General features: G+C 45.9%; 1 protein-coding gene across 1 annotated transcript; it reads right to left on the reverse strand.

The window, feature by feature from the left end:
* Positions 1–419: 419 nt before the first annotated feature.
* Positions 420–16,488, reverse strand: GNA11 (G protein subunit alpha 11). The gene is made up of 7 exons (XM_032993231.2): positions 16,299–16,488; positions 11,709–11,893; positions 9,950–10,104; positions 8,782–8,910; positions 7,244–7,373; positions 6,338–6,491; positions 420–4,729 (listed from the first exon to the last, which is right to left on the reverse strand). Exons 1-7 carry the CDS (start codon positions 16,432–16,434, stop codon positions 4,539–4,541), a joined length of 1,080 nt encoding a protein of 359 aa, XP_032849122.2. The 5' UTR covers positions 16,435–16,488; the 3' UTR covers positions 420–4,538.
* Between the last annotated feature and the right edge of the window lie 7,169 nt (positions 16,489–23,657).

A 23,657-nucleotide genomic window follows, 5' to 3' on the forward strand; every position in this document is an offset into this window, starting at 1 on the left:
CAAGAAGTCTGCCTGAAATGGGCTGACACTACAGCAAGAGGCAGCAGCAAATCCTGACAACATCACTTAACAATTCTGCTCCAAAATCCTCTGATTTTTTATGTCAAGGTACCACCATTGCATCCCTACATCTTTGAACCCTAGTCAGCTACTGTTCACACTTCAGTTCAGAATTATTAGTACATTATGTTATATATAGTTACTGCATACTATACCTTATGTTTACCAAAACACACTTTGTTTCTATGCCTCAGAGTCCTGATTTTCTGAGCAGGGACAACATTGCTAGCTAGGAGGGCAGAGTGTGCTTTAATCGGATGCAAGTCCCATAGGGTACAGAAGTTGTCAAGACAACCAGAGGAGGAAGAGGAGGGACAGGAGGGACACGAGTGGAGAAATGCATGCATGACCACCACAGCTTTTAGGAACAAAATTTATTCCAATTTCAAACAGAGAATTTATTTCAGGAGAAAGATATGAAAATCAATTTCCATCAGATATTTCTGTAATAAGGGTTGTTGCCCAGCAGCCAGAGTGGGATCATTCCAAGAAACAATCACACTCCTGGACTGGAATGAGACAGTTTGGAGCCTGAATAGATCCTGACACTGGGCATCTTATTCAGAAACTCCTTTACCCTACCCTCTTCCCGCCCCCCACCCCAACACACACAACAATACATGCATTGCAAATGACAAGGTTTAAAAACAGCATTTTATATAGTATCTTTTTAAATAGGATAATGTTTAAATTGTCTTAAATCAAGATCCTATAATATACAAGTATAACCAAATAATTTCCACCACATTGGCACTTGTAAAGAGTCTCTGGCACTACTAAAGAAGGGGCATTGGCACAAACCATACTCTTAAAAAACTGGGTGCTGCATAACACACTTTATCTCTGCTGGACTCTAACAACCTGGGCTCTGTACAGTACAATACAATGGTCAGCACACTCCGGAAGTACTTTTTTTTTTTTTTTTTTTTTTTTTTTAAACCAATAAAATACATGAAGAAAAACCATAGTTGAACGCAAGGCCAACATTGTTAGGAAGCAACAACAAGAGACCAAAGAATCCAACTCTGGGAGGGGAGACAGGCAGAAAGGGCAGGAGCAATCTGACACGCTGAAGCAGGAAGGGGCTGTTGCTCACCAGATAGCCAATCCACACAGAAGGATGCAAAGAAATGGGATGGTCCTCTCCTCCCTGACTTCAAGTTTCAAACTGGTTCAACATATGTTGGTTTCTTCAGCAGAACAAAGATAAAAAGTGCACATGGAGCAGAGGTTAGCCAAGAGACCACTTCCTCAGACTCAAGATTATAGATTCTCTACAAGAACCCAATTCCACCCCTTTTCTGAAGGTCAGTCTGTTGTTTCAACCCGCAGAAAATTCTGACTGGCCTTACTTTCATAAAACATGATACAGGCAAATTTGGTTTAAGGTTTGGCACTTTTGCTAGGGCAGGTATTTGCCAAAGGGCCAGCCAACGGAGACATGAACCAGTTCTGCAGGAATGCTTCATTGGCCAAGCTGGAGGCACACGAGCTACTGCTTGCTAAGAAAAGCACGTGCTAACACTGGTATCTTCTCACATATACTACAGTCCACAGACAACTCCAGATTACGTGTACAAGTCTGACCCATTCCATCCCTAAATCAGAATGAGGTTTCAGGAACTCCTGAGACAGCCATCGTGTAATGTTCTCCCCTTCCCTTTGCAATAATCATCACACCAAGTCAGTTATCACGCCAACAGCTACACCAAGCAGTTGCTCAGTAAGGTACAGCACACGCCTAAATCCTTGTGCCCATAGCCTCCCACGGTTCCCCACGAAAATACAGATTCACTCTGCAAGAGACAGAAGCCATGATCCCTCCTCCTGTGCCAGGGCCGCAGCTCTTAAAGAAGGGGAGGATACAAAACAAAAAAAAAGTTTCTGATTCAAGTGGAAGTACCACCATCATTCACCTTGGAAAAAAAACTTCAGGGAAGTTATTTCCAAGAACCTGTATACTTCAGTGCCAGCATCGTTGCTGGCAATAGTTGTAGTGTGAACCATTTACAAGAGGATCACAGAAGCGGAAGAGGCTGCTGCTGCCATCTGCTTCAGATGAACAGCACTTAGAATACACGAAGATGATTATAAATTCCTCTTTATAGGACAGTTTCTACAAAATGGATCATTTCAGCATAAAGACAAAAAAAGCAGTAAAACTGATGCAAAGCTGTCTGACACATGGGAATCCCTCTCATTCCTCCCAAGTGTTAAATGCAGTCCAGAGCATGGCTAGTCAAAAGAGATGCTGTGTTTCCCTCAGCATCACCACTCAGCCAGACTGGCTCTTCAACTGTTGGTCCCATGGCTACTGTTCCAACTTGAGCTCTCTAATCACTCTTAGCAGAGTTTGCTTTCTTCTGTAGTGCTCTGAGACATCCAGAGGCTTACCTCAGCTATTCTGGAAAACAAGAGGGACCTATAAGCAGATTTACCCAAAATTATGTCCCTCCGTATTTTAGTGTTCTAGATCAAAGCATCTTAAGCATCTCAAACAGTTAAGATTTACTCTCACATGTTGTGCAAAACACTGATGTAGTGCTCTGTCTACAAAAGAGACAAAATATTAACAGCCCCCTTCAACAGTGCAGCTCATTTAAGTCTTTATCTACTGGCAGCCTGCTAGCCTTCAAGGGGGCAATCTGGTTGATCCAGAGAATTTGGACCCAATGCTACTTGTTGGAATTGAAACAGAAGCATTAGTGATGGCTAAATGACACACGTCTAGAGATGGGCCAGATTTCCCTGTTTCCTACTCACTCCTTGCCTTGCCATTGTAGTTATCTTCCAGACTGCCAACAGGTCTTCATCACATTTGTTCACCTGCCTCAGCTACTGGAAAAGGCTCTCTAACGTGCAAAGGCTTCACACCCTTCTGCTTAGTGGAGTTTGGCATCTAGAATCCAGAACTACTTCCACTCTACCTTCCACCTACACCAGCAAACCCTGCTGTCTCTGCCTATACTCTCCTGCTAATCAAAAGTGCAACCACAGCAGGGCTTTCTGGATTCCATAGCAGCCGTGTGCTCCAGCCATGACTACTGTAACTTGATTATCACATGCACCCTGGAGCAAGTATGTGTGCAAGTCTTCCAAAGAGGATCCATACTCCTCTAAAGAGAAACACAGCAGCGTGTGCCTCAGGGGAATGCATAAACAGGAGAGAGAGAATTGCCACTCCCTCCAAGAGCTATTCTCAATCTTTTCAAGTAAGAATCCTACCTTTGTCCCAAAGTTTGTCACCCACCAACTCTAGTCCTTTCTAAAATCAGCAAGGTGGACAGGAGCAAGGAATTCTTACAAGGTCACTCAACACACTGGCACAAAATGCAATAAACAAGGCTTGTTTGCTACTAGCAGCAAGAAAAGAACTAGAGGGTGGCATGAGACTAAGATTTTTCAATCCAGCCAAAGTCTGATGTTTAAATGCCACAATTACTCAGTGTGCTTTTGATATCTGCTGCATAGAGAAGTTGCTCACTGGATCTCATATACTCTACTCAACAAAACATAGTTCCTCTCTGCAAATTGAGCCTTGTGCGCGCACGCGCATACGCTTGTGGTGTGTGGGGGATGTGTGTATGTGTGTGAAAAAAATAAAAACAACGTAAAATAAAAAAGAACAATTACAGTCAGGCACTTCCCCAGGCTCAGCAGCTATTGCTCCAAGAGCTTCCATCATTTGTAGTCCATGAACAAAATACAGCAACATGTAGCAAACTATGTATAGAACATCAATAATTTAAAAAAAAAGAAAAAAAAAAAAATCACAGTCTCCATACCTTTTATAATTGATAAGAAAAAATAACTCAGAACTAGAACATATAAAGAATGGAAAAGTGATGGCTTTTTTTTTGTTTTGTTTTGCCTTTTTCTTTTTTTGCACAATAGTTGGAGAGCAATCGCTCCTCCCCAACATTTCATCACAGTGAACCATGGAGCGTGTCCTGGGGAAGGAAAGGGAAAGAAGGGGGAGGTGGGGTAGGGAAGCAAGCAGGATTAGCAAATTACATCAGAGGCACCCTATAGCACAAGGCAAAGGGACCAGTAGCATTCTGCACTCCCACAGTCCAGTGAATTCACAATCTCAGCTGGAAAGGTTGGGGGTTTTTTTACATATATACCACGGGAATGAAAAGGGGAAAAAAAGTGGCTAAGCAACAAAGGAAAGCTCAAGATGAGACTGCCTTAGCTGTTTGGCAAAAATTAAGAAGTAAGCAAGGTGCTGAAGAAATGAGGCATATCCCCGTTAACTGTGAAATAAAAGCAATTTGTTAAAAATATGAAATCAGCTACTCTGTGGACAGAGACATGAGACTCCAGGATAACACTGAGCACTTGCCACTCCACAGATCAGACAATTTGCAATCATTACATCATCAAAAATTAAAACTTTTTTTCCTGTCATATTTAAAATTTCTTTTTTTGTCTTTTCTTCACAATGAAGCCTCTCAAGGGGCCAAGAGCGGAGCAGGTCAAACCAGGTTGTACTCCTTCAGGTTGAGCTGTAGGATGGTGTCCTTGACAGCTGCAAAGACGAAACGGATGTTTTCTGTGTCTGTGGCACATGTGAAGTGAGAATAGATGATTTTATCGCTGTCGGGATTTAAATCCACAAACATCTTGAGAATGAACTCACGGGCTGCCTGTGCATCCCTCTGTGGGCCTGCAGCAAACACAGAAACCAGTTAATGGATTTATGCTAAGCACATCCCCCAGTTTGATCCATCAGAATAATTGCTAGCGCACTTTTTCTTATGGGTTACAGAGCTATAAAGAAGAAATTAAGATCATCTATTGCATGAAAGTCCCAGGAGCTGAAGTGTCTTATGCTTTTCAGCTATCTAATCAAAACCTACAAAAGGCATTTTTCCAAGGCTGAGAGTTTTGACAGACACCAAGGTGTCATTTCAGACCATGCTTTGAAATACAGCATGTGGTATAACCCTGTATGTGCTGTGTTCACTAGGTAACAGCAACAGATGCTGGATATATGTAACACAGTGTTCTTCTCTGGAGATGGGATGTGTATTTCTTCCTAATATATAGATGGATCTTATATCCTGAAGGACACAAGCATATGTTTTGCAAACAAGGGTCATCTTCAGCCAAAACTGCAGTCTGTCCTAACTGGTTGGTCAACTCGCATGAGCTAAAAACTGGAATTTTTGCCAGTATTTACTTCATACTGCTGACAACTCCTCAGAAAAAACAAAAAAAAAAGTCAGTGATAGTTCTTTCACAGTATTGGTGTTGTCACATTCTCCATGGCAAGGACCATCTCTTGAGAGGTGGTCTGATGGGTCACCTCTCACTCACAAGCCATGCAGCACCCCTGGAAGAGCTACAATAAATACTTATATGAAAAAAATGAAAGTATATGATATTTCCTGATGTTGCGATCTTGTCTCCAGCTGTTAAGTTAGACTAGAAGTACACACTATTTGACCCCTAAGCTCACCAGCCATTCTCAGCCTGCTGTAAAAACATGGTGTTTTCCACCACTGACAATTTCAGAGTGCTTGTGCTTTCAGACAGCAGGGGGCATGAAACTCCAGAAGTGAGAGGACAACTATTAAGGAACAATTTTATTAGTCGGTTAAAAGACAAAAGCTGTTTGCAAAATGGCAATTCTTCCTTTACTTTGTATTTTTATTTTCATCCCTGTACAGATGTGTTAGCAGCCAATGTTAAATGCACTCAACTGAAGGACGTGAAATGCTATTTTGGCTAAGGAATTTTGTTTTAGATGGGAATTTCTGTTTCACACAGGTATTATTTTACCTCAGTTGCAGATGGCACACTAATAAGCATTTCATGCTACCTGAGATTTTTCAGCACCATCATTTGAACAACTTGGATATTTGACCAGTTTCTCAAAACAAGGACTGAATTCATCTCTTGATTAGAGGGTTAAAATGCCCAGTATAGGAGCGAATTTGTGACATGTTTATGAAACAGGTTATACGCGCAAGCATACAGGTAGGAAAGTTAGACTTCCATTATTTAATACTCTGAAGTGCATATTGGGGCAGGGAGGAATAATTCTTCATCTAGGAGAGTTTCATTTCATTATTCAACCAGATTCTAGTTATCTACACATGATTAAGACATTTTTGTGAACATTTTCTCATTGTTGTAGGTATTCCTTCTCAAATTAAGACATTTTCCCCATCTCTAGATCTGAGTTTTCTTTAAAAATCAAAAAAATTCTGACCAAACCACCTCCACCCCCTTCTTCTAGATATAGTGTTCCTCCTTAAAAACCACTCACCATCAAACTCTGGGAAGTAGTCAACAAGGTGGGAATATAGGATCTTGTCTTCCAACAGATCTTTCTTGTTGAGAAAGAGGATAACAGAAGAGTTTTGGAACCATGGATAAGTGATAATGGTTCGAAAGAGAGCTTTACTCTCTTCCATCCGGTTCTGAAATAAGAAAGCCTTGTTTTCACAATGAGCACAAAGATGCCTTTCTGCTACCTGCACACATACTCAGATCTGTATCGATCCAGCACCTCAGACACTGTACACAGAATACTTTGGCCCCCGGTAGGTTCTGGCTCAAGCTGGTAAATGGAGAGGAAATGCAAAAACTGATGGATTCAAACTTCATTTAATTGTCAAGCCATTCATATCAAAAGATTTAAAATTCATTTTATCCTTTGACAGTCATGTGAGAGGACTGGCCATGATACTTTGTGAACATGTTTTGTCTAGTAGAAAAGGAAAAACTGCTGTTACTTAATGGCATTTTTTTAATCTATTAGCAAGTGCCAAAATTCAGTATTGCACCTTCAAAGAGACCAGTCACTAACAAGACAGCAGTCACAGCATGAAGTAATTCAGTGCAGAAAAGAGGAATGGGCAATTTTGAAGAGCATGCCATCACATTGCACAGTACCTTCCAAGGCACACAGAACTCAGCAACTTCACAGTATTTCAGTATTACTTGAGAGGTACAGATTATTTGAATGCACTGCACATTTTCCATTCTTGGGGAACATCATGACCCAATGAGGCTTGTGTTCCCTTTGCAATAGGAAGAACTGAAGGCCAAAACCAACAACAGTTGCGAGTACAACTTGGTGCCAAGCACTTTGGTACCAACCTCCAAGAATCTAGAAAGGCATTCCTCCTTTCCTTCCACCCTCCTGCGTATTTTCCATTCTTTGGCTTACCTCGTTATCAGATTCCACCAAAACTTGGTCATATTCACTAAGTGCTACTAAAAACATGATGGAAGTCACATTTTCAAAGCAATGGATCCACTTCCTTCGTTCTGATCTTTGACCTCCAACATCCACCATTCTAAGGAAGAGAAATACATACAGTATCACAGAAGTAGCTGCAGTTCTCCATCTGAATGCAAAGGATCAGAGAACGAATGCAGCTCTTTCCCATTCAAGTTCACCTAGCACAGGGATGTAATAATAGGTGCTTGCTAACAAAACCATTGAGTTTACAAAATATCCTGCTCCAGAAATACATCAAACTGAAGAGATGGCCACAGACAAGGATACCAAATTCAAATTCCAAATATCAGCATTAACATTTTTAGTTGCATTCTGCTCTGGTTTGCTAAGTAGCAGTCCTGAGTCTGAGAAGGTAAGTCTTTCAAAACTCTCCTCTGTCAAATGAGCAAATTATTTTTTATTAAAGCATCTGCTTGCCTCAAAACTTCTCTCACACAGAGAGCTTTCTTTAGTTATTAAACTTTTCTTAGAATGTGCTGTTTAACAGTTATGCACTTCAGCTCCTCAGTTTCAAGTCCCACCTGTATAGCATGCTAAAATTATTTTGTCACTCACCTAAAGTGCAACACACAGTCCACCTTTGATAAAACCCTACACCTATTTCATAGGTTAGCAAACTGGAACAGGAAGAGTAACTTTCTGTATATCTGTAACTGAATGACCTAAGACAGAGGATGCAGACTTCTTTATCCCTCTCTTGTAATGTCAATACTGCAGTAGAGAAGGGCAGGGAGCATGTAAGTACCAGAAAGCTAGGGAGAAAATCGCGTTGCAATAGACAGGCATGTCATTGTGCCCTTTACGCCATGCTTGATTACTGGCTTCATCCCCCAAATACCATCTATTGCTGCAGCAGCATAGGCAGCAAGTTTTGGTGTCATCCTGAGAGCACAAGGTAGGAACAGAAAAACATCCCTGAAGGCTAGGTATCACATACAAGGAAGATTTTCTGCACAAAAAGTGGTCTCTCTTTGAAAGATAAATAAATGGTCCAAGTTGTTTGAGCAAGGCATTCTTAGAGGGAAATACATTTTCAAGTCAAGCACTTCCCAGATCAAGCTTCCTCCTCCACCCGTTGGTGGCTTAAGATACCAACAGTTCACTCAGCTGCCTCACAAGCCACCACTTCAGCCTCAGATGCCAGCAATGCAATCCCTCCCAGGAAGGACACGAGCTCCTGCAAGATGGTGAGTTGGGCTCTAAGTGTCACTGACTCAAAAGCATATTCTGTTTTTTGACAGTCAATGTTTCAGCTTGGAGTTTTCCCTTAATCAGAATAAAATGTTACACCATTCCCATTACAGGAACATCTGTCAGCAGACACTTCACAACATCACAGCACATACATCCACTCAAGCTTCTCAACTAAGCACCTGGATGCTCGAAAGCAATCCAGAACATATCCTTCCCGAAACCATCACTCCTCTCTCAGTTCAGCTGTAACACGAATACACCTTCAGTACCTGAAGATAATATTCTCTAGGTCAAAGGGGTACTCTATGATACCGGTTGTAGGAACTCTAACCCGTAGCACATCTTGCTGAGTTGGTAGATATCCTGGGGTAGCGATACGATCCACGTCGCTAAGATAGCTACAAGAAGCACAATGGAAAAACAAAAAAAAAAAAAAAAAAAAAAAAAAAAAAGTACCTTAGGTTGAAGCACATAAATATACAGATTTAAACACTGCTATGTTTAGTCTTTCCCTAGCATAAGAAAGGCAGAAGTCACCTGAACCATTTAAAATATGATGTGGAAAAATAACAGAATACATCTTGGGGAAACAGTAATCCACCAGCCATGCCCTCTGGAGGATAAACAGATATATTAAGGACAGCTTTATCAATTTTCTATAGGAACATGGAAGACAATCTTTACTACAGAGAAAGTTTAAGCATAGCGGATGCTTATGTTGCAGAATCAAGTCTTGTAGGAGGTTTTCTGTTTATAAACAAACCTATGTCACTAGACTTAGATTTTATCAATAATAAATCCATTAAGTTACACATCCATGTACACCTTTAGGCCAAAGAACAAACCCAAAGAGAAAGGCAGCAGAAGTGTTGCTCTAAGAGCCAGGACCACCATAGATGGCATAAGGTAAAGATTCTAGCCTCAGGTGTATCCAGAAGCAGATGTGTGAATAACTGTCTTCATTACCCAGCAGAACACTTCATACCCTTGTGAGAAGTAGCAAATGGTAAGGAATTTTCAGATCTAAATCTATCCCAAAATAAACATAGCTTCCCCCATCTCCGGCAAAGCTCTGTGCCTTTCTGGAGCCAGATTCAAACAAGTTACCAGTTACCTGCTTCCACTGCTCTTTCATCTTAACTCTTCCTAATGATACTTCTAGTTGATAGAGGCAAAGTGCCTTTCTCATATGCCTATAATTTTTATCCCAATACACATAACCAGCAGAGACTGTGCAGCTTGTCTAAAACACTAGCAAGACTCAAGCACCTCAATGAAAAAGATAAAAGGTACTTTAAACAAACTATGCAGTGAAATCTACAGCAGTGCTCCTACCCTTTGAAATAAACTCTCGCCTTCAATAAAAAAACTGGGCAGGTATTATTCGTTAGACCATCACTACCATCTGGCAGTGCATGCCAGTGATTATACACTTACTATTTAGCTGAGTCGGAAAGCTGATATTCTCTTCTCCTGTCATAACACTCTTGTATTCCAGGGTCGTTCCACAATGTTTTAATTGCACTTACATATGGCTGCTCAAATGTCATGACCTTTTCTACATCCACTTCCCGGATCAGCACTGCATTGGCCTGGAGATTGAAAAGGGGAAAGGAAAAAAAAAAAAAAAAAAAATTAGGGGTGGTCAGAAGCAGTGGGTACTGCTCACAGGCAGGCAAAAAATTCTCAGATAAACTAAATCCTTATGTTATGACTTCAAGGATCCACATGCTAGTTGCATATTAGGTTGCTAAGACCAGAGGAACAATAGGTAAATTATGCAACTAAGACATAGAAAACATGAGCAGAATTCCCCCAAAGCATCATATGCGCCTTCACCGGATAAGCTGTAGAACAGCAGCAAGTTTCACCTATCCTTAGATCACCAGGTGCTTTGAAACACAGTGGTTTCCAAGGTGGAGTATTTACTGTGAAGAACCACAGACTGCCCAACTTCTGAGGAGGTTAAACTGCAGTTCGATAACAAGTTGATATCTCAGGTTTTTTAGTAAAAAAAAAAATTAACATACATTTTTAATAGCAGTAGAAACACTGTTTCAGCGTAATTCAATTATGATCCCTTTTGAGAGAGAAAATAAAAATGCCCACCCTACAGTCATTATAACAGCCTGTGGTATCTGTGAGATTACTATCCACACCAAACTACTTCATGAAATCTTTGGTACACTTGCCACAGGAAGGTGCTTTTGCCTATACCAGGAAAAATAAAAAACAAAGCCAAGTTCTGCACATGTTATCATAAGCAACAGTTGGCAGATTATACCTATTGAAACACCTCCACCATGCCCCAGGTAAAGCACATGCAAGGTAAGCTTCCTCACATCTCATCACTGAGATAGCAGAACCTCTCTAAAGGTAAAAAAGGTGTTCAGACTCAAGAACTCCTGGTGCACCATCCAATCCCTATAAACAGTCACTAACAATCTGTTCCAAGTTACTGTGTGACAGAACAGATAAGATACAATTTCACTTAAAAATATTAAGTTATTAAGCATTAACGAAGCAAAACACACCGAAAAAAAAAAAAAATCTAATTTCCTGGCACATCCTCACCCTCCCTGTCCTCCCCCCAAAAAAGATAAAATAATTTAGACCAGATCTGGCTGAAAAATTTACTCCTGGACCCAAAATCAGTAAGCCAGACTTCAGCTCAAATCACATTTCTGTGGTTGAGACCAAAACCCTTCAAGAAAGGTTTGTACCTTTGGTCAGTACCTATCAGAAAAACTGACAGATTGCAGGAATAGTGATAACTACCGGTAGAGGTGTCTTTCAGGTCCAGCATGTATTTTGTTAGCTTCAAGTTCCAGTGTTAATAGTAACTCATGCAAAGAAAAGCCTGACACGTTTAACAATATTGAATCCTTGAAATTATTAGAAAGAGCACCTCTCCTATACCTTATATTGTATCCCAGTCCCTTGCTCTGGCCACTCATTATTCAGACCAGTGCACAAACCATCTTGACAAAGTTGCCCCATTCCTTAACCAAGTAAATGGAATCAGATATCAACAAAACGTCATAAAAAGCAGTCCTTAAGCACAAAACATTCATGGGAAAGAGTTCTGGGAGGTTAAGATTGCAATGCAGGAGGACACAAACAAAGAGGAACTTAGGAGTCCAACCCCAAAATCCCCATTGTCTAAAGACACATACAAAAATTGTGAGAAACTTACCTTGTTCTGTTCATACTTGTACAGAATCTTCAGGGTTTCCATAGCCCTGATCATAGACTGCATGGCAGTGAAGATGTTTTGGTACACCAGCTTGGTGAAACCTTTTTTGTCCTCTTCAGAATAGCCTGAGCCATGAATTATACGCATTTGCTTAATGAACGTGCTTTTTCCGCTCTCCCCAGTGCCTACAGAATGCAAAAGAGAGAGTTAGAAGCCATCACAAGCAAGGCTTGCTACAGAAAAATGCAAGCTAACATCAATCACATCATACCCCAAAGTTCCTATTACTATACCCAAGTACACACTATGTCTAACCACTTTAGCCACATTCCAGAATATTAAAAGACAATCTGGATGGTTCTGCTCTTCCCCACTATGAACCTAACAGCATAGAAGGAAGACATCTTGTGCTTTACAGCAGCCTTCAAAAGCAGCTCTGGTACTTATTCCAAATCTCACATTACAGCCACTCCCACACGTTCTGCGTCAAAAGGCCCTTGTCCGTCACACCTGACCTATTCCCAGATACTCCAGCAAGATGCTACAATCACAGCACTAGCCAGAGAGGGCCCTGATGCACCCTCAAACTGGTAAGTACTGCAAACTGAGATGACAGTGAGTAGACCAGTGGAAGCCTATTTGAACTGTAAAGAGCAAATTTTCTTTCACTCTGATTTGGCAAAAAATGCTCTTTACCTTATAGACTACGTTTTTTCATAGAAAAGAACTGAATGCAACAGAAGAATCAACTCTAAAGGAGAATGGAGCTGAAGAAACTACTTGATTATCCATCTGACACAAACAATCCAGTCAGTGCATCTTCCTAGTGTCCCAAACTACTGTGCAAACCTAACGTTTGTTCTTAAGTGCTGAAATTATAATCACCACTGTGGCATAATATCTCTAATACTGCTTGGAGCCTCTGGATATTATAGAGTTAAAAATAGCAACTGGCAGGGAGAACAGAGTAGGATGTTGCTCACAGCTGTCTGAACCCTGTCTTGATCCCTAACAGACAGCAGGCTGCTCAGCAAGGCTACCAGTTGCTTACTGCACAGGTTTACTGCCCCAGAGAAGCTGGGTCCTAGAGCAGATGGGAGGGCAAGAAACGCTCACGCCAATGCCAGCACATTAAACAGTCCAGCCCTTTCCACACCTGGTTCCTGCACAGTCAGTTGGGCAGGTCCTCCCACTCCTACCTTTATGGCCCCAGAAAAGTGTCATTTAACATGTGAAGGACAACAGATGACATAAAAAGACAGTGAGAACTTTCTAGCACAGTAAATATGAGAGAAAAACATCATCAGATAAAGTATCCATGCCGTTACACAGCCTAGTTAAACTCACGATTCAATTGGTATTATGGAAAGTACCCAGCGACTGCCATTCTACGTATATACATGTGGAGGGGACATATGGGTCAAGTATTGAATGTGATTAGCATACCTGCACATTTCATCCCACAGACAACAGCCTAAGAGTACACCATTGACAGTTCTGTTGAGTACTTCTGTTCAATCTTCTAAAATTTGCTATCAATATGCAGAGTATGTATACATACACATAGAAAAAGACAGCTCTTTTTAATACAGTGGCCCAGCTCACTTGACTACTGAGAGCAAAACCTAAACCGTATCGCATACGTGACAAATCCCTTTGATCTGCAGTTACAAATAGGCATGCTGGCAGAGCCCCGGCTTTCACCACAGGAACCACCAGGTACTCACCTCACACTAGGGGATAGATATATTAAGACAGGATCTCATTCATCACAATACACAATTACTACTCACACTTAGATTCTCAATTACTCATATTTATAGTGCCAGGCTAAAAGGCAAACAAATAAATATGCTCAAATAAAAGCAGCAAGCATGTAACTAGAAGCAGCATGTTTAAAATAAACAAACTCCATATCTAAGAACTGAGAGAAATTATGTCAGCATAGTTAGAAATTAACATTATAAACACCATTAATATGCAGCAAACTATCTCCATCTCAAACAGAAAGCTACACCATAAATGGAGGGAAAACTGTAAACTTAAATCTTTTGTGGTTTCTCACATTGTGGCGAGAAATACTTCCTTGTCTTTTACCACAGCGACCAAAACAGAAAAAAAAAGTGGTGCTTCAAAACATTACAATAATGAAAACATATGAGAAACCTCAGCACCAGCCATTCACATACTTCAGAATTTCAAGTGTTCAAACACAGACTATTTCTGTCACTCCATCATCACCTGGTTTTTTGTTTGGTTGCTTTTTTGTTTGTTTGGGGGGTTTTTGTTGGGTTTTTTTTTTTTTTCCTTTGGACAAAAGGTGCCTCTTGCTTTTACCTGGGCCATCAACAATACAGAACAGCACCACACTAGAACATTATAATATCTGGTGGGTATGGTCTCCTACATTTATAAGAGCACAGTAACCTTTTTTAGTATGACAATGTTGAGACAAGGAGATCATCTGAATTCACCATTTCTTCTGTCAACATATGAAAGCAGGAAAGTTTACACAAAGTTACTAATGACCCCAGAGTACCTGACAGGCACTTGTAAATACATTGCTCAGTCAACAGTATCCCATGCTTAATCACTAGTAATTTTTGTATAAAATATTCTGCCCCCTTCCCACCCAGTAAAAAGACAAGTGACTATCTTATACCAGAGGGCAATGTCCAATACCTTGAAAACAGATTTCTTATTACCAGGTTCATCATTGATTAACACTGTTATTCTTCACCCCAATTTTCTGTTTTAGGCTTAGCAAACTAACTGCCACTAGATGTAGTGACAAGAAAAATTACCAGAGTTTCTACAAGGCAGAAACTCCCTCCACATACAAATTCTTTTCAAAATTTTGAAGATCTGGGAAAGCCCTCTCACTAACACTTGTGAATGTAAGAACTCCATATAAGAGGAGCAAAACAGAAGAAATCCCTGCAAGTAGCAGTTACATCAAGGAGAACACTCATTACCTGCCACAATTTATGGTGGGCAATGCGCTGTATCCAGTGAAAAGCGTCCAGCAAACACATCTCAAAACCAGAAGTGTTACTTATCCAACAGTAACCACCTCATATAATATTTTTTTTTTGTAAATCTGATGCTGAATTTTAGTTAACTGTATCTTTTAGAAGAGCGGAAAGGATTCTTAAGCAATTTAATTTATTTCTAAAGTGAAATCTTTAGATCCAGTGGGATCTTCTTAACCCAGATCTATCCTATAGTGCCAACCTATTTTGAAACAGCTGCTTCTGTGGGACTTTAGGGATGCATGAGAGCAAGAGACACAATCCCTAATCCAAAAGAAGCCTTACAGAAACTGATACAGCATCTTCGCAGAGCACAAATGTCAAGCCCTCAATTTTACCTTTCACCTGAAGAACAGCAACATGTTAATCGCCAAGGATTCACAGTGAGAACAAAAGCCCTGGCCTTCACTGAACAATTATCACTATGCAACAATATCAGTATTGAGACCTCCAAAGGACTGTGCAGACATGGCCTCACTTCACTTGTGGTAAAGTTTTACATTTGTTTTCACAAGGATCATCCTAATCCTTAATCTGTACCTTTAATGGCTTGCCAACTCACAACAGACCCCAAGCGAATAAACTCAATTCATCAGATCTGCTTCATATTTCAGCTTGAGATGACACAGTATTGAAGACACAAAGCAAGTTACATACACAAATAATGATAAATCACAGTACCCATGAAAACTCTAACTTAAGTTTAAATTTGAGAGCTATCTGGACACGAACATCAAACTCACTGCTGAAGGATGTAAATGCCTGAAATCTTAGCTGGCTGCTCTTGTAACTGACTACGCATCCTTATAAGCCTTATCTAAACATGGAACAGTTATCCATCTGCACAACCACAGAACACTACTATGTTTCCATCTGAACACCTACACCTTTATCACTGCACAGGTGATCTCTACCTCTGAAGGCAATGCTAAACACTACAGCCATTTCCTCCTCAGACGCAGAACTGGTGCATTCTTACTGCTTCATCTCCCTTTAGATTCACTATCCCTAAACCTGCCAGCCCTCCCAGGACAGTGCCAGGGGAACTCTGCGGTTTAGGAGCTGGAGGCCAATTATTCCACAGATGTTCATTCGAGGCCCAGGAGTTCACTGGCAATACTGAAAAGCATCAACTCCATCAGTGAATTTTCATACGTTAATAAAATCCAGCACGCTCTGGGGAGCATTTTCTCAAGACAATTTTCACACGCGTGTGCACGTGCCTGCATTCAGAACCAGTAATTTCAGCTTAATAGTTCCTGATTATGTGAAAATCCATTTTGACGGAGAAAGCATCATAAAAAGCAAACAAAGGGCAGCCAATGAGACGGCCAGCCCCGGCACTGGTAGGAAGGCCAGCCCGAGCGCCAGGCTCAGAGGCGGGGATCGCTCGTGGCTCCCGCCGCTTCGCCGCCACACCCGCTCACCGCCACAGCCCGGGCGCGGCGGGGCCGCGCAGCCTCCCGGACCTGTCAAGCCCCGCGGGCGGGCGGGCGGGCCAGGCCCCGCGGCGGGAGCGGCGGCCCCGCGGGCCGGGCCGGGCCCCGGCGCTCCTCACCCAGCAGCAGCAGCTTCAGCTCGCGGCGGGCGTCGCGCTTGTCCCTCCGCAGCTGCTTCTCGATCTCGGCGTTGATGCGCTTCGACTCCTTCACTTCGTCGCTCAGGCAACAGGCCATCATGGACTCCAGAGTCATGGTCGCGCCGCGGCCGGGACGCCCCCGCCCACCCCCCACCCCCCCAGCACCGATCACCGACCACCGTTCTCCGCACAGCCGGGAGCCCGGCCCGGCCCGGCCCCCCCTTCCCTTCCCTCCCCACCCTCCCTCCCTCCCTCCCTCCGCGGCGCCGGCCCGGCCCCGGCCTCGGCCCCGACTCCTGCGGCCGGGCCTAGCGCCGCCGCCGCCGCCCCCCGCGCGCTGCCCCCGCCCGGCCGCGCCGCCCGCCGCTCCCTCCTCACACCGCCCCGCCGAGCCAGCGACGAGCCGGCGCAACCCAACCTACTGCCGCCGAAAACAAGCGCTGACTGACAGCCGCCGGCACCAGTGCGAGAGCGCGGCGGGCGGCGGGGCGGGCCCGCGCCGGCGGGGCGGGGCGCCGCGGCCAACCGGAGAGCAAGCTTGGTTGGCCGGTGGGAGGGGAGGGCGCACGCAGGGTGGGGCGGGGCCGCCGGGCATTGTGGGACGGTGGCGGAGCGGGGCGCCCATGGCGGGGCGGGCAGGGGCGAGGGGGTGGCCGGCGCGGGGGCGGGCCGGGGCCCTGTCGCGACAGGGCCTGATCGCGGAGCCGGCGCCGCGCCGCCCTCCTGGGCCGGGCCCCACCGGGCCGTTAGAACGGCGGCGCGAGGCGGGCCCGCGGCCTTGGGCGTTGCGGCACTTCCCGCACCGCTCCGGGGGTGCCCCGCGCCGCCTCGGCGCGCCCAGCCAGGCCCGGCCACACCTCGGCCTTAGGCCCCGCAGCCCCAGCCAGCCCGGCCTCCTGCTGCCGCCCACGGCTGCGGCAGTCCTCGATGCAGAGGAGAAAAAAAAAAAAGGCACAGAAATGCCAGCGCAGCGCTCCCAGGCTCTGGGCTCCCTGTCTCCTGACTGAGTCCCACCAGGGCTGAGCCAAACAGGGACAGAGCCTATCGGCCTGGGTGCCACCTCCCGAGCCCTCCCTCCCCCGACGTCTCAGGTCTCAGCGGGCAGGGGTCTGCAAGCTGCCTTTAGCCGTGGTTTCCCCCTTGCTTCTTACTGTGTCCCTGTTGCCCTGTAACAGGTACCCCAACGACCAGCCTGGTGCATCCCACCCAAGCCATGGCATTCATCCTTTAGCTGCCAGTGGAGCTTTATGTTGCTGAGCAGCCCCACCCTGTCCTGCAGGAGACTACCCCCAGCCAAATACCTGCCACCCAGGCACTCCACCATTGCTTGCAAGCGCCCGTGGCTGCACACCCATCATCCTGCCTTGCATGGCTGCCTGAGACCCCCCAGCTCTGCTCCTCTGCAGAGTCAGCTTCTCAACCCCTCCAGAAGAGGGGAGCGGGCAGATACGCAATCAGACCGAGCCAGTCCCATCCTCTATCCCAGTCACCCCAGGACTGCTTTCCTTGGGTCCGGCATCACCTGCTGCTCTGCAGGTACTGACAGCGACTGGGGACCCAGTGCCAGGGTGCCCCAGTCAGCCACGTGCTCTCCCCAGAGCCCTCCGTGCAGTGCTCCAGAGCCCATATCCAGCTCACCCCTTTCACAGACCCACCTTCCAGCCAGCCAGAGGAGTTTGATGAGCTGCCCTCAGCCCCTTGCTGCAGGTTGGAGAGGCAAATTACCAAGTCCCATCCCTGTATCCATGTCACTTCAGGACTGTTTTCCTTGGGTCAGGCATTACCCACAGAGCAGCAAGTGCTGATGGGGACCAGGGACCTGGTGCTAGGGTGCCCCAGCCAGCCACGTGCTCTCCCCATAGCCCTCCATACAGAAAGAACCATAAAATTCTGGAAATTCAAATGATTCTGTTTCTCCATGGCCAAACCATGCAGCAGCAAATGCTGCCAAAATCCACATGCTGCAACTTCCACCTTCCTGTCAGATGGATGCCAGGGCTCCAGCTGTTACAAGCTGTACCGGGACAGTCGTGTGCCCTGATTCAGCAGGATCCTCTCCATCCCAGCCCTATGGATCTGTAAGTGCTTTAGTACATGTCTCTTATTTAAAATCTCTCCTCCCAGAAGGAGGAGAGAAAGCAAAGCAAGACCTCTGCATAATCCACATGGCAAGGTAAACAGATGCACACTTAACTTTCCAAAGGAGAGGTCTCTTCCCACCTTCCTCTCCCCCTGCTTGTCTTGTTTTCTTTTGCTCCATCTGGTGTTGTTTCTGTCACTTTCTCCTTTTCTAACCCCTCAGTTTATCCAGTCTCTTCTTGTTCTTTTTGCGGGTGTTTCTGCTGGTGTTTTGGAGCCCTTATGGACAGCCAGCAACAACACTGCCTATTCTGTCTGCTTGCAGTGTGTTCCTGCACCTCCTGGGCTGGGCTCACTCACATTTCCCAGTCTACTCTGCCTGGAGGTCTGTATGTAACCAGTCTGTGTGAAAGTCCAAAAAAGCACAATAGAGCTGTTACATACCTGCTGTCTTTGTTACCTGCCTGGCTTGTGCTGTGGCTTCTCAGTCCCTACCGCATGGCAGCCTGCCTGAGACAGAAACACAGGATACTGAGAGACAACAGGTTCTGTTTTCCACTTAAATTCTACCTGCTCCTCTTATACCTGTGCTATTCCCATGAGTTCTTGGCCTCAATTAAGATTCTAACTTTTTTTTTTTTTTTTTTCCTCCAGTGGTCTCTTGGCCTTTCACAGTATAGTCCATTTTGCTTTGGTAGACAAAAATTATTCTACAGACAGAGGTGCTCAGGACATCCAAAATCAAAGCCACAGTGGGCTGTTCAGTGTGACTTTCTGCCCTTTGGAGCTCTGCCTATGGATAGTGTGTGAGGAGGCAGGAAGAATTAAGTTCTTATAACCCCTGTAACACTGCTCTGACTTTAGGCAAGTCACTTAACCTCTTTGCATGTCCTCAGGCTATGAGTGCAAGATAGATACTGTGCCTCCAGATCGTGCTGAAGAGTTATCTAGTTAGGATTGCTAGGCTGCTTTAAACCACAAGGTACTATATGCTAGAGGCTATTGTTCTGGTTACCTTCCCCTGGGCGGGATCAAAATCTAAAGGCCAGAAGATCCTAAAGAAACTTTCACAGCTTTCCAAAAGGAGTATCAAAATTTGCATCCATTCTCTGGACCACTTGTTGCTTGGTCCCTGCTGACAGACATCAGCTCTAATGAATCCTGATCAAACTATCAATGTAAGAATGACAGAACTGCTGCTCTCCAAGCAACAATAGTCTGTTTACTCCTTCCCTTTCTGCCCTAATGGAAAAGTTTAGATGCTCAGAGGGCTCACCCAGAAAACAGGAGACCTGCTATTTCCCTCAGCTTTGTTACCAGTGTGTTGTGCAATTCCCTAAACCCCAGTCTCCATTTCCCTGCTACATCTAGGTTCCTGTTTGTAGTCTCAGATGTCGCTCTCCTTACCTTTTTCTCCTCTCACCCTTTCCTCAGAGCCTCTGGCAACTGCTGCTGTCAGCAGATGTCACTGACTTCCAAGCATACTCCCCAGTCCCCTACTGCTGCACGCTCTCCAATAGTATTTGCTCTGTTCAGCAGCTGCTTGACTAAGAGGGGAAGCTCCTGCCAATCTGTCTAGCCCCACCTCTATTCTCCAGAAGGCTGGAAAGGGGCAGGGGGGATCCTTGTGTTTTTTGTGGCTTCCCAAGTTCTGCATGAAGGACTTAATGAGCAGCATTTCCCAGACAGCTGATCCAGAAGATGTCAGGCCATTTCAGAGCAACTATTTTGACAACCTACATTTGCAGCAGTTAATATTAAGCACAAAGATGACCCCCATTAATTTATTGAGGAAGGTCCCAGCACTTGTAAAGGGTGTTCAGTCTCTGGGCCCATCAGGATGCAAGCACACCTTGCTAGACAGCATTGCAGACATTTCAAAGTTCCATTCCCTTAGGTGCTTTTGAGTTCCAGATGCTTGAGAGCAGAAGGGAGCAGGAACAGCCCAGCTGCATTTTGCTGCAGCTGCTTAATCAACAGCTTAACTGAGGAAAAATTTCATTGCTTGAAAAAAAGCAGCTTGCAACCAGACAGTGAGAACTGATCCCATCTTATTGCAGAAACCGAGTGCTTTGAGCACAAGATCCCCTATTCGGCTGCACACATACACACAGGGATATTCTGGAAGCCAAGCACGTGCCCCTTTCAGCACGTACTTTGCTGAATCAGAACCCTGATTACATCTTCTGCTTTATGATTATTTTGTAAGTTGAACAACCATTTCCTTCAGCTGTTGGAAAGAACCAGTTATTACCATTCACCTCTCAGGTGAGGTTTCAGCAGCAGAGGTGGTGCAGGGTTATAGATTTCACCCCCCTCCAACTTCGGGGTGACATTTTCTGTCAGCTAGAAGCGCCCTGCTGTCAGTCGACATTTTATACCTTTTAGCTGTTGGAAAAATGCAGTGTGGGGTTTCACTCTTCAATCTCTCCAGGAACTGAGAATCCCATGGAGTTGAGCTAGAATCTCATTTCCCAAGTTAGGAGGTGTCCAGTATGTGATGGCTACCCCTTCCCAAGAAGCAGAATGGGAGGGCAGCAAGGGGAAAATCACAAGCAGGCGCGTCTAGCTGTCTCCTAGTAGCTTGAAGGAAATGAGGATAGCTCAGAGTACACAGCAAGATCAAAACAAAAGGGGGAACATCACCAAGGAGAAAAGAGGAGGAGAAAGCCGAGAGGTGGTCTGCAAGAGATGAGAAAGAGAACGCAAAGACAGCTGGTGGGTTACAAAGTCTTTGCCAGGAACAACCCACCGGGCGCTTCCAGCTGACACCAGCACCTGCTTTAAGTGCCCGACCTGAAGAGAACCCCCTTCTCCCCAGACCATCCCCTGACGACCGCTGCCTTCCCCTGCCGCGCCTCGGAGCCCCCCACGGAGGCCGGGGCCACATCGCGGGGCGGGGCCTGGGACTGAGGGCCCGCGCGGGTCCGCTCCCACGGGCTCCGGCCGCGGGGCGGGGCCGTTCTCGGCCGATGGCAGCCCCGGGGCGGAGCGGGCGCCGTTTCCCGCCCCGCCGCAGCCACGGCCCCGGGCTGTCCCCGCACACGCCGCTTGCGAGCGCCCGAGGCCGCGCACCTACCGCCCCGGGACGCCCCGGCTCCGCTCCTCCGCCTGCGGCCAGCTTCCCGAACGCCGTTCCCCCAACCGCTCCAGAAGAGGGGGGGCGGGCAGATACGCAATCAGACCGAGCCAGTCCCATCCTCTATCCCAGGCACCCCAGGACTGCTTTCCGTGGGTCCGGCATCACCCGCTGCTCTGCGGGTACTGACAGCGACTGGGGACCCAGTGCCAGGGTGCCCCAGTCAGCCACGCGCTCTCCCCAGAGCCCTCCGTGCAGTGCTCCAGAGCCAATATCCAGCTCACCCCTTTCACAGACCCACCTTCCAGGCAGCCAGATGGAGTTTGATGAGCTGCCCTCAGCCCCTTGCTGCAGGTTGGAGAGGCAAAATACCTTCTAAATTGCATAGCAGAGCTTTGGTACCTGCTGGGCCTCATGCTAGGATGTAAGGCTCTCATTAAAGCTGGGTGGTGGGAGGAACAGGACAGGACACAACACTCTCTTTGATCTGGGCTTCATGCTGCTCACCATTTCACATTTTAAAAAAACAAAACAAAACAAAACAAAACAAAACAACAACCACTTTAAAACCCCTCCCAATTGTTTCTGTAGTCTCACACCTGCTCCTCTCTTTTTTCATCCCTTTCAAGGTTTCCTGTCTACACCGGCAGCAGCAGCATTTCCTTCCCATCATATAGGGAAGAGGTGGCATCAATTAGACACTACCCTGAGCTCTCATCAGCTCTAATGAGCGGTCAGGACTGGAATGACTGAAGTATACTCTGGAATAGGGCAAGGAGAAGGGATTGCAGCAGCCCTAGGAGCATCCCTTCATGCAGGCTGCACAGCTGTGCCACCAGCCCTGGAATGCAAGCAGCCAAGTCAGCCCCATGGGGCCAGGCAGACCAGCCACCAAACCACATCTCTGGACAGTGCAGGGACAGTTGAATTCCTGGTGCATACAGGTGCTTAAGGAACAAAGCAAGGCAAAACAACTGTCCAGGTGCTCAGGAAAACACTTGAGCTATTTCTCATTTGTGTGTTTTTAAAATGATCTCACAGCTAAGAGCCAGAGCAGTTTCCCATCAAGCCTGAAGACCCACTGACAATAATCTGCATGCTTAGGGGTAATGGGGACACCTACACAATTTCAGTTACTGGGTGAGATTATTTTAAATAAATAAATAAATAAATAAATAAAGCCAATTCCCTTCACAGCTGTAAACACTGGACCTACGACTCCCACCCTGAGTTTTCCCCTCCCTCACAGAAGTTCACCACTGCTCCTTGGACTTCCCCTCTCCTCTGCCTGCTTTTGCCATCCACCCTGACTCCTCTTTGGCCTGCCTGTCCTTCAGCCCCATCCCTTTACAGCACCCTGGGAGCTGCCTAAATCCCTGAAGGTGCAACAGCAAGTTCCCACTGTCTTGGGACAAGAGTTACTCCAGCATTCAGCCCTTCCCTTTGGGCAAACTGAAGCATCATGACATGCATCTTTGCTGTGTCAAACACCTTCCCTACTTAATCTGCAGTGATATTCAAAGCACATGGAAAGGCAAGTGCATCCCTTCCTCCCCAAAGTCTCTGCCATCCCTTCTCTGAATGGAGACACAGGTTCCTCTGGGAGGGAGCTGTAGGCCCAGTGCTTGCTATGGGACAGGCCGTAACAGCAAGCCTTTGAAAATACCAGGGCCTTTTCATCATGTCTGAGACACCGAGGACCTGATCGTACATCGGTGGCATATTCTGGGTTCGTGCCAGCAGAACTGTCACTCCTGAGAGCGCAGCACAGGCAGTGAGAGAGCTTCCTGCTCCAAGGAGAACAGAGGCACGGCCATTACAGAGAAGCAAGAGAAACCAGGGGCCAACAGGAAACAGGGCATGCTTTCCAGCAAGTAAGAGGATTGGGTCCCTGGGACCTGCAGGGTGGTCCAGCAGTGCCTACCAAAAGCCAAGGACAAACGGTCAATTCAGCCCATGCCAGACACCCACATGTGCCAACAGGTCACAGCGAGGCTTGTCTCACAGCACCTCATCCTGAGCACATCCCTTCGCCCATGGCACCCTGCAACTGCCTTATCTCAGTCTCCCCAGCACCGCTTCCAGCTCTGGGCATGTGGCCGCCTCCCCTCAGACCCCTGGGCCCAGCAAGGAGTGCAGAGCACCCTCCACCAGCCTGGCCTCCCACAGGAGGGCACTAT

This window comes from Tyto alba, unplaced genomic scaffold, assembly GCF_018691265.1.
Source record: "Tyto alba isolate M040663 unplaced genomic scaffold, T.alba_DEE_v4.0 Super-Scaffold_20000042, whole genome shotgun sequence".
Lineage (NCBI taxonomy): Eukaryota > Metazoa > Chordata > Aves > Strigiformes > Tytonidae > Tyto > Tyto alba.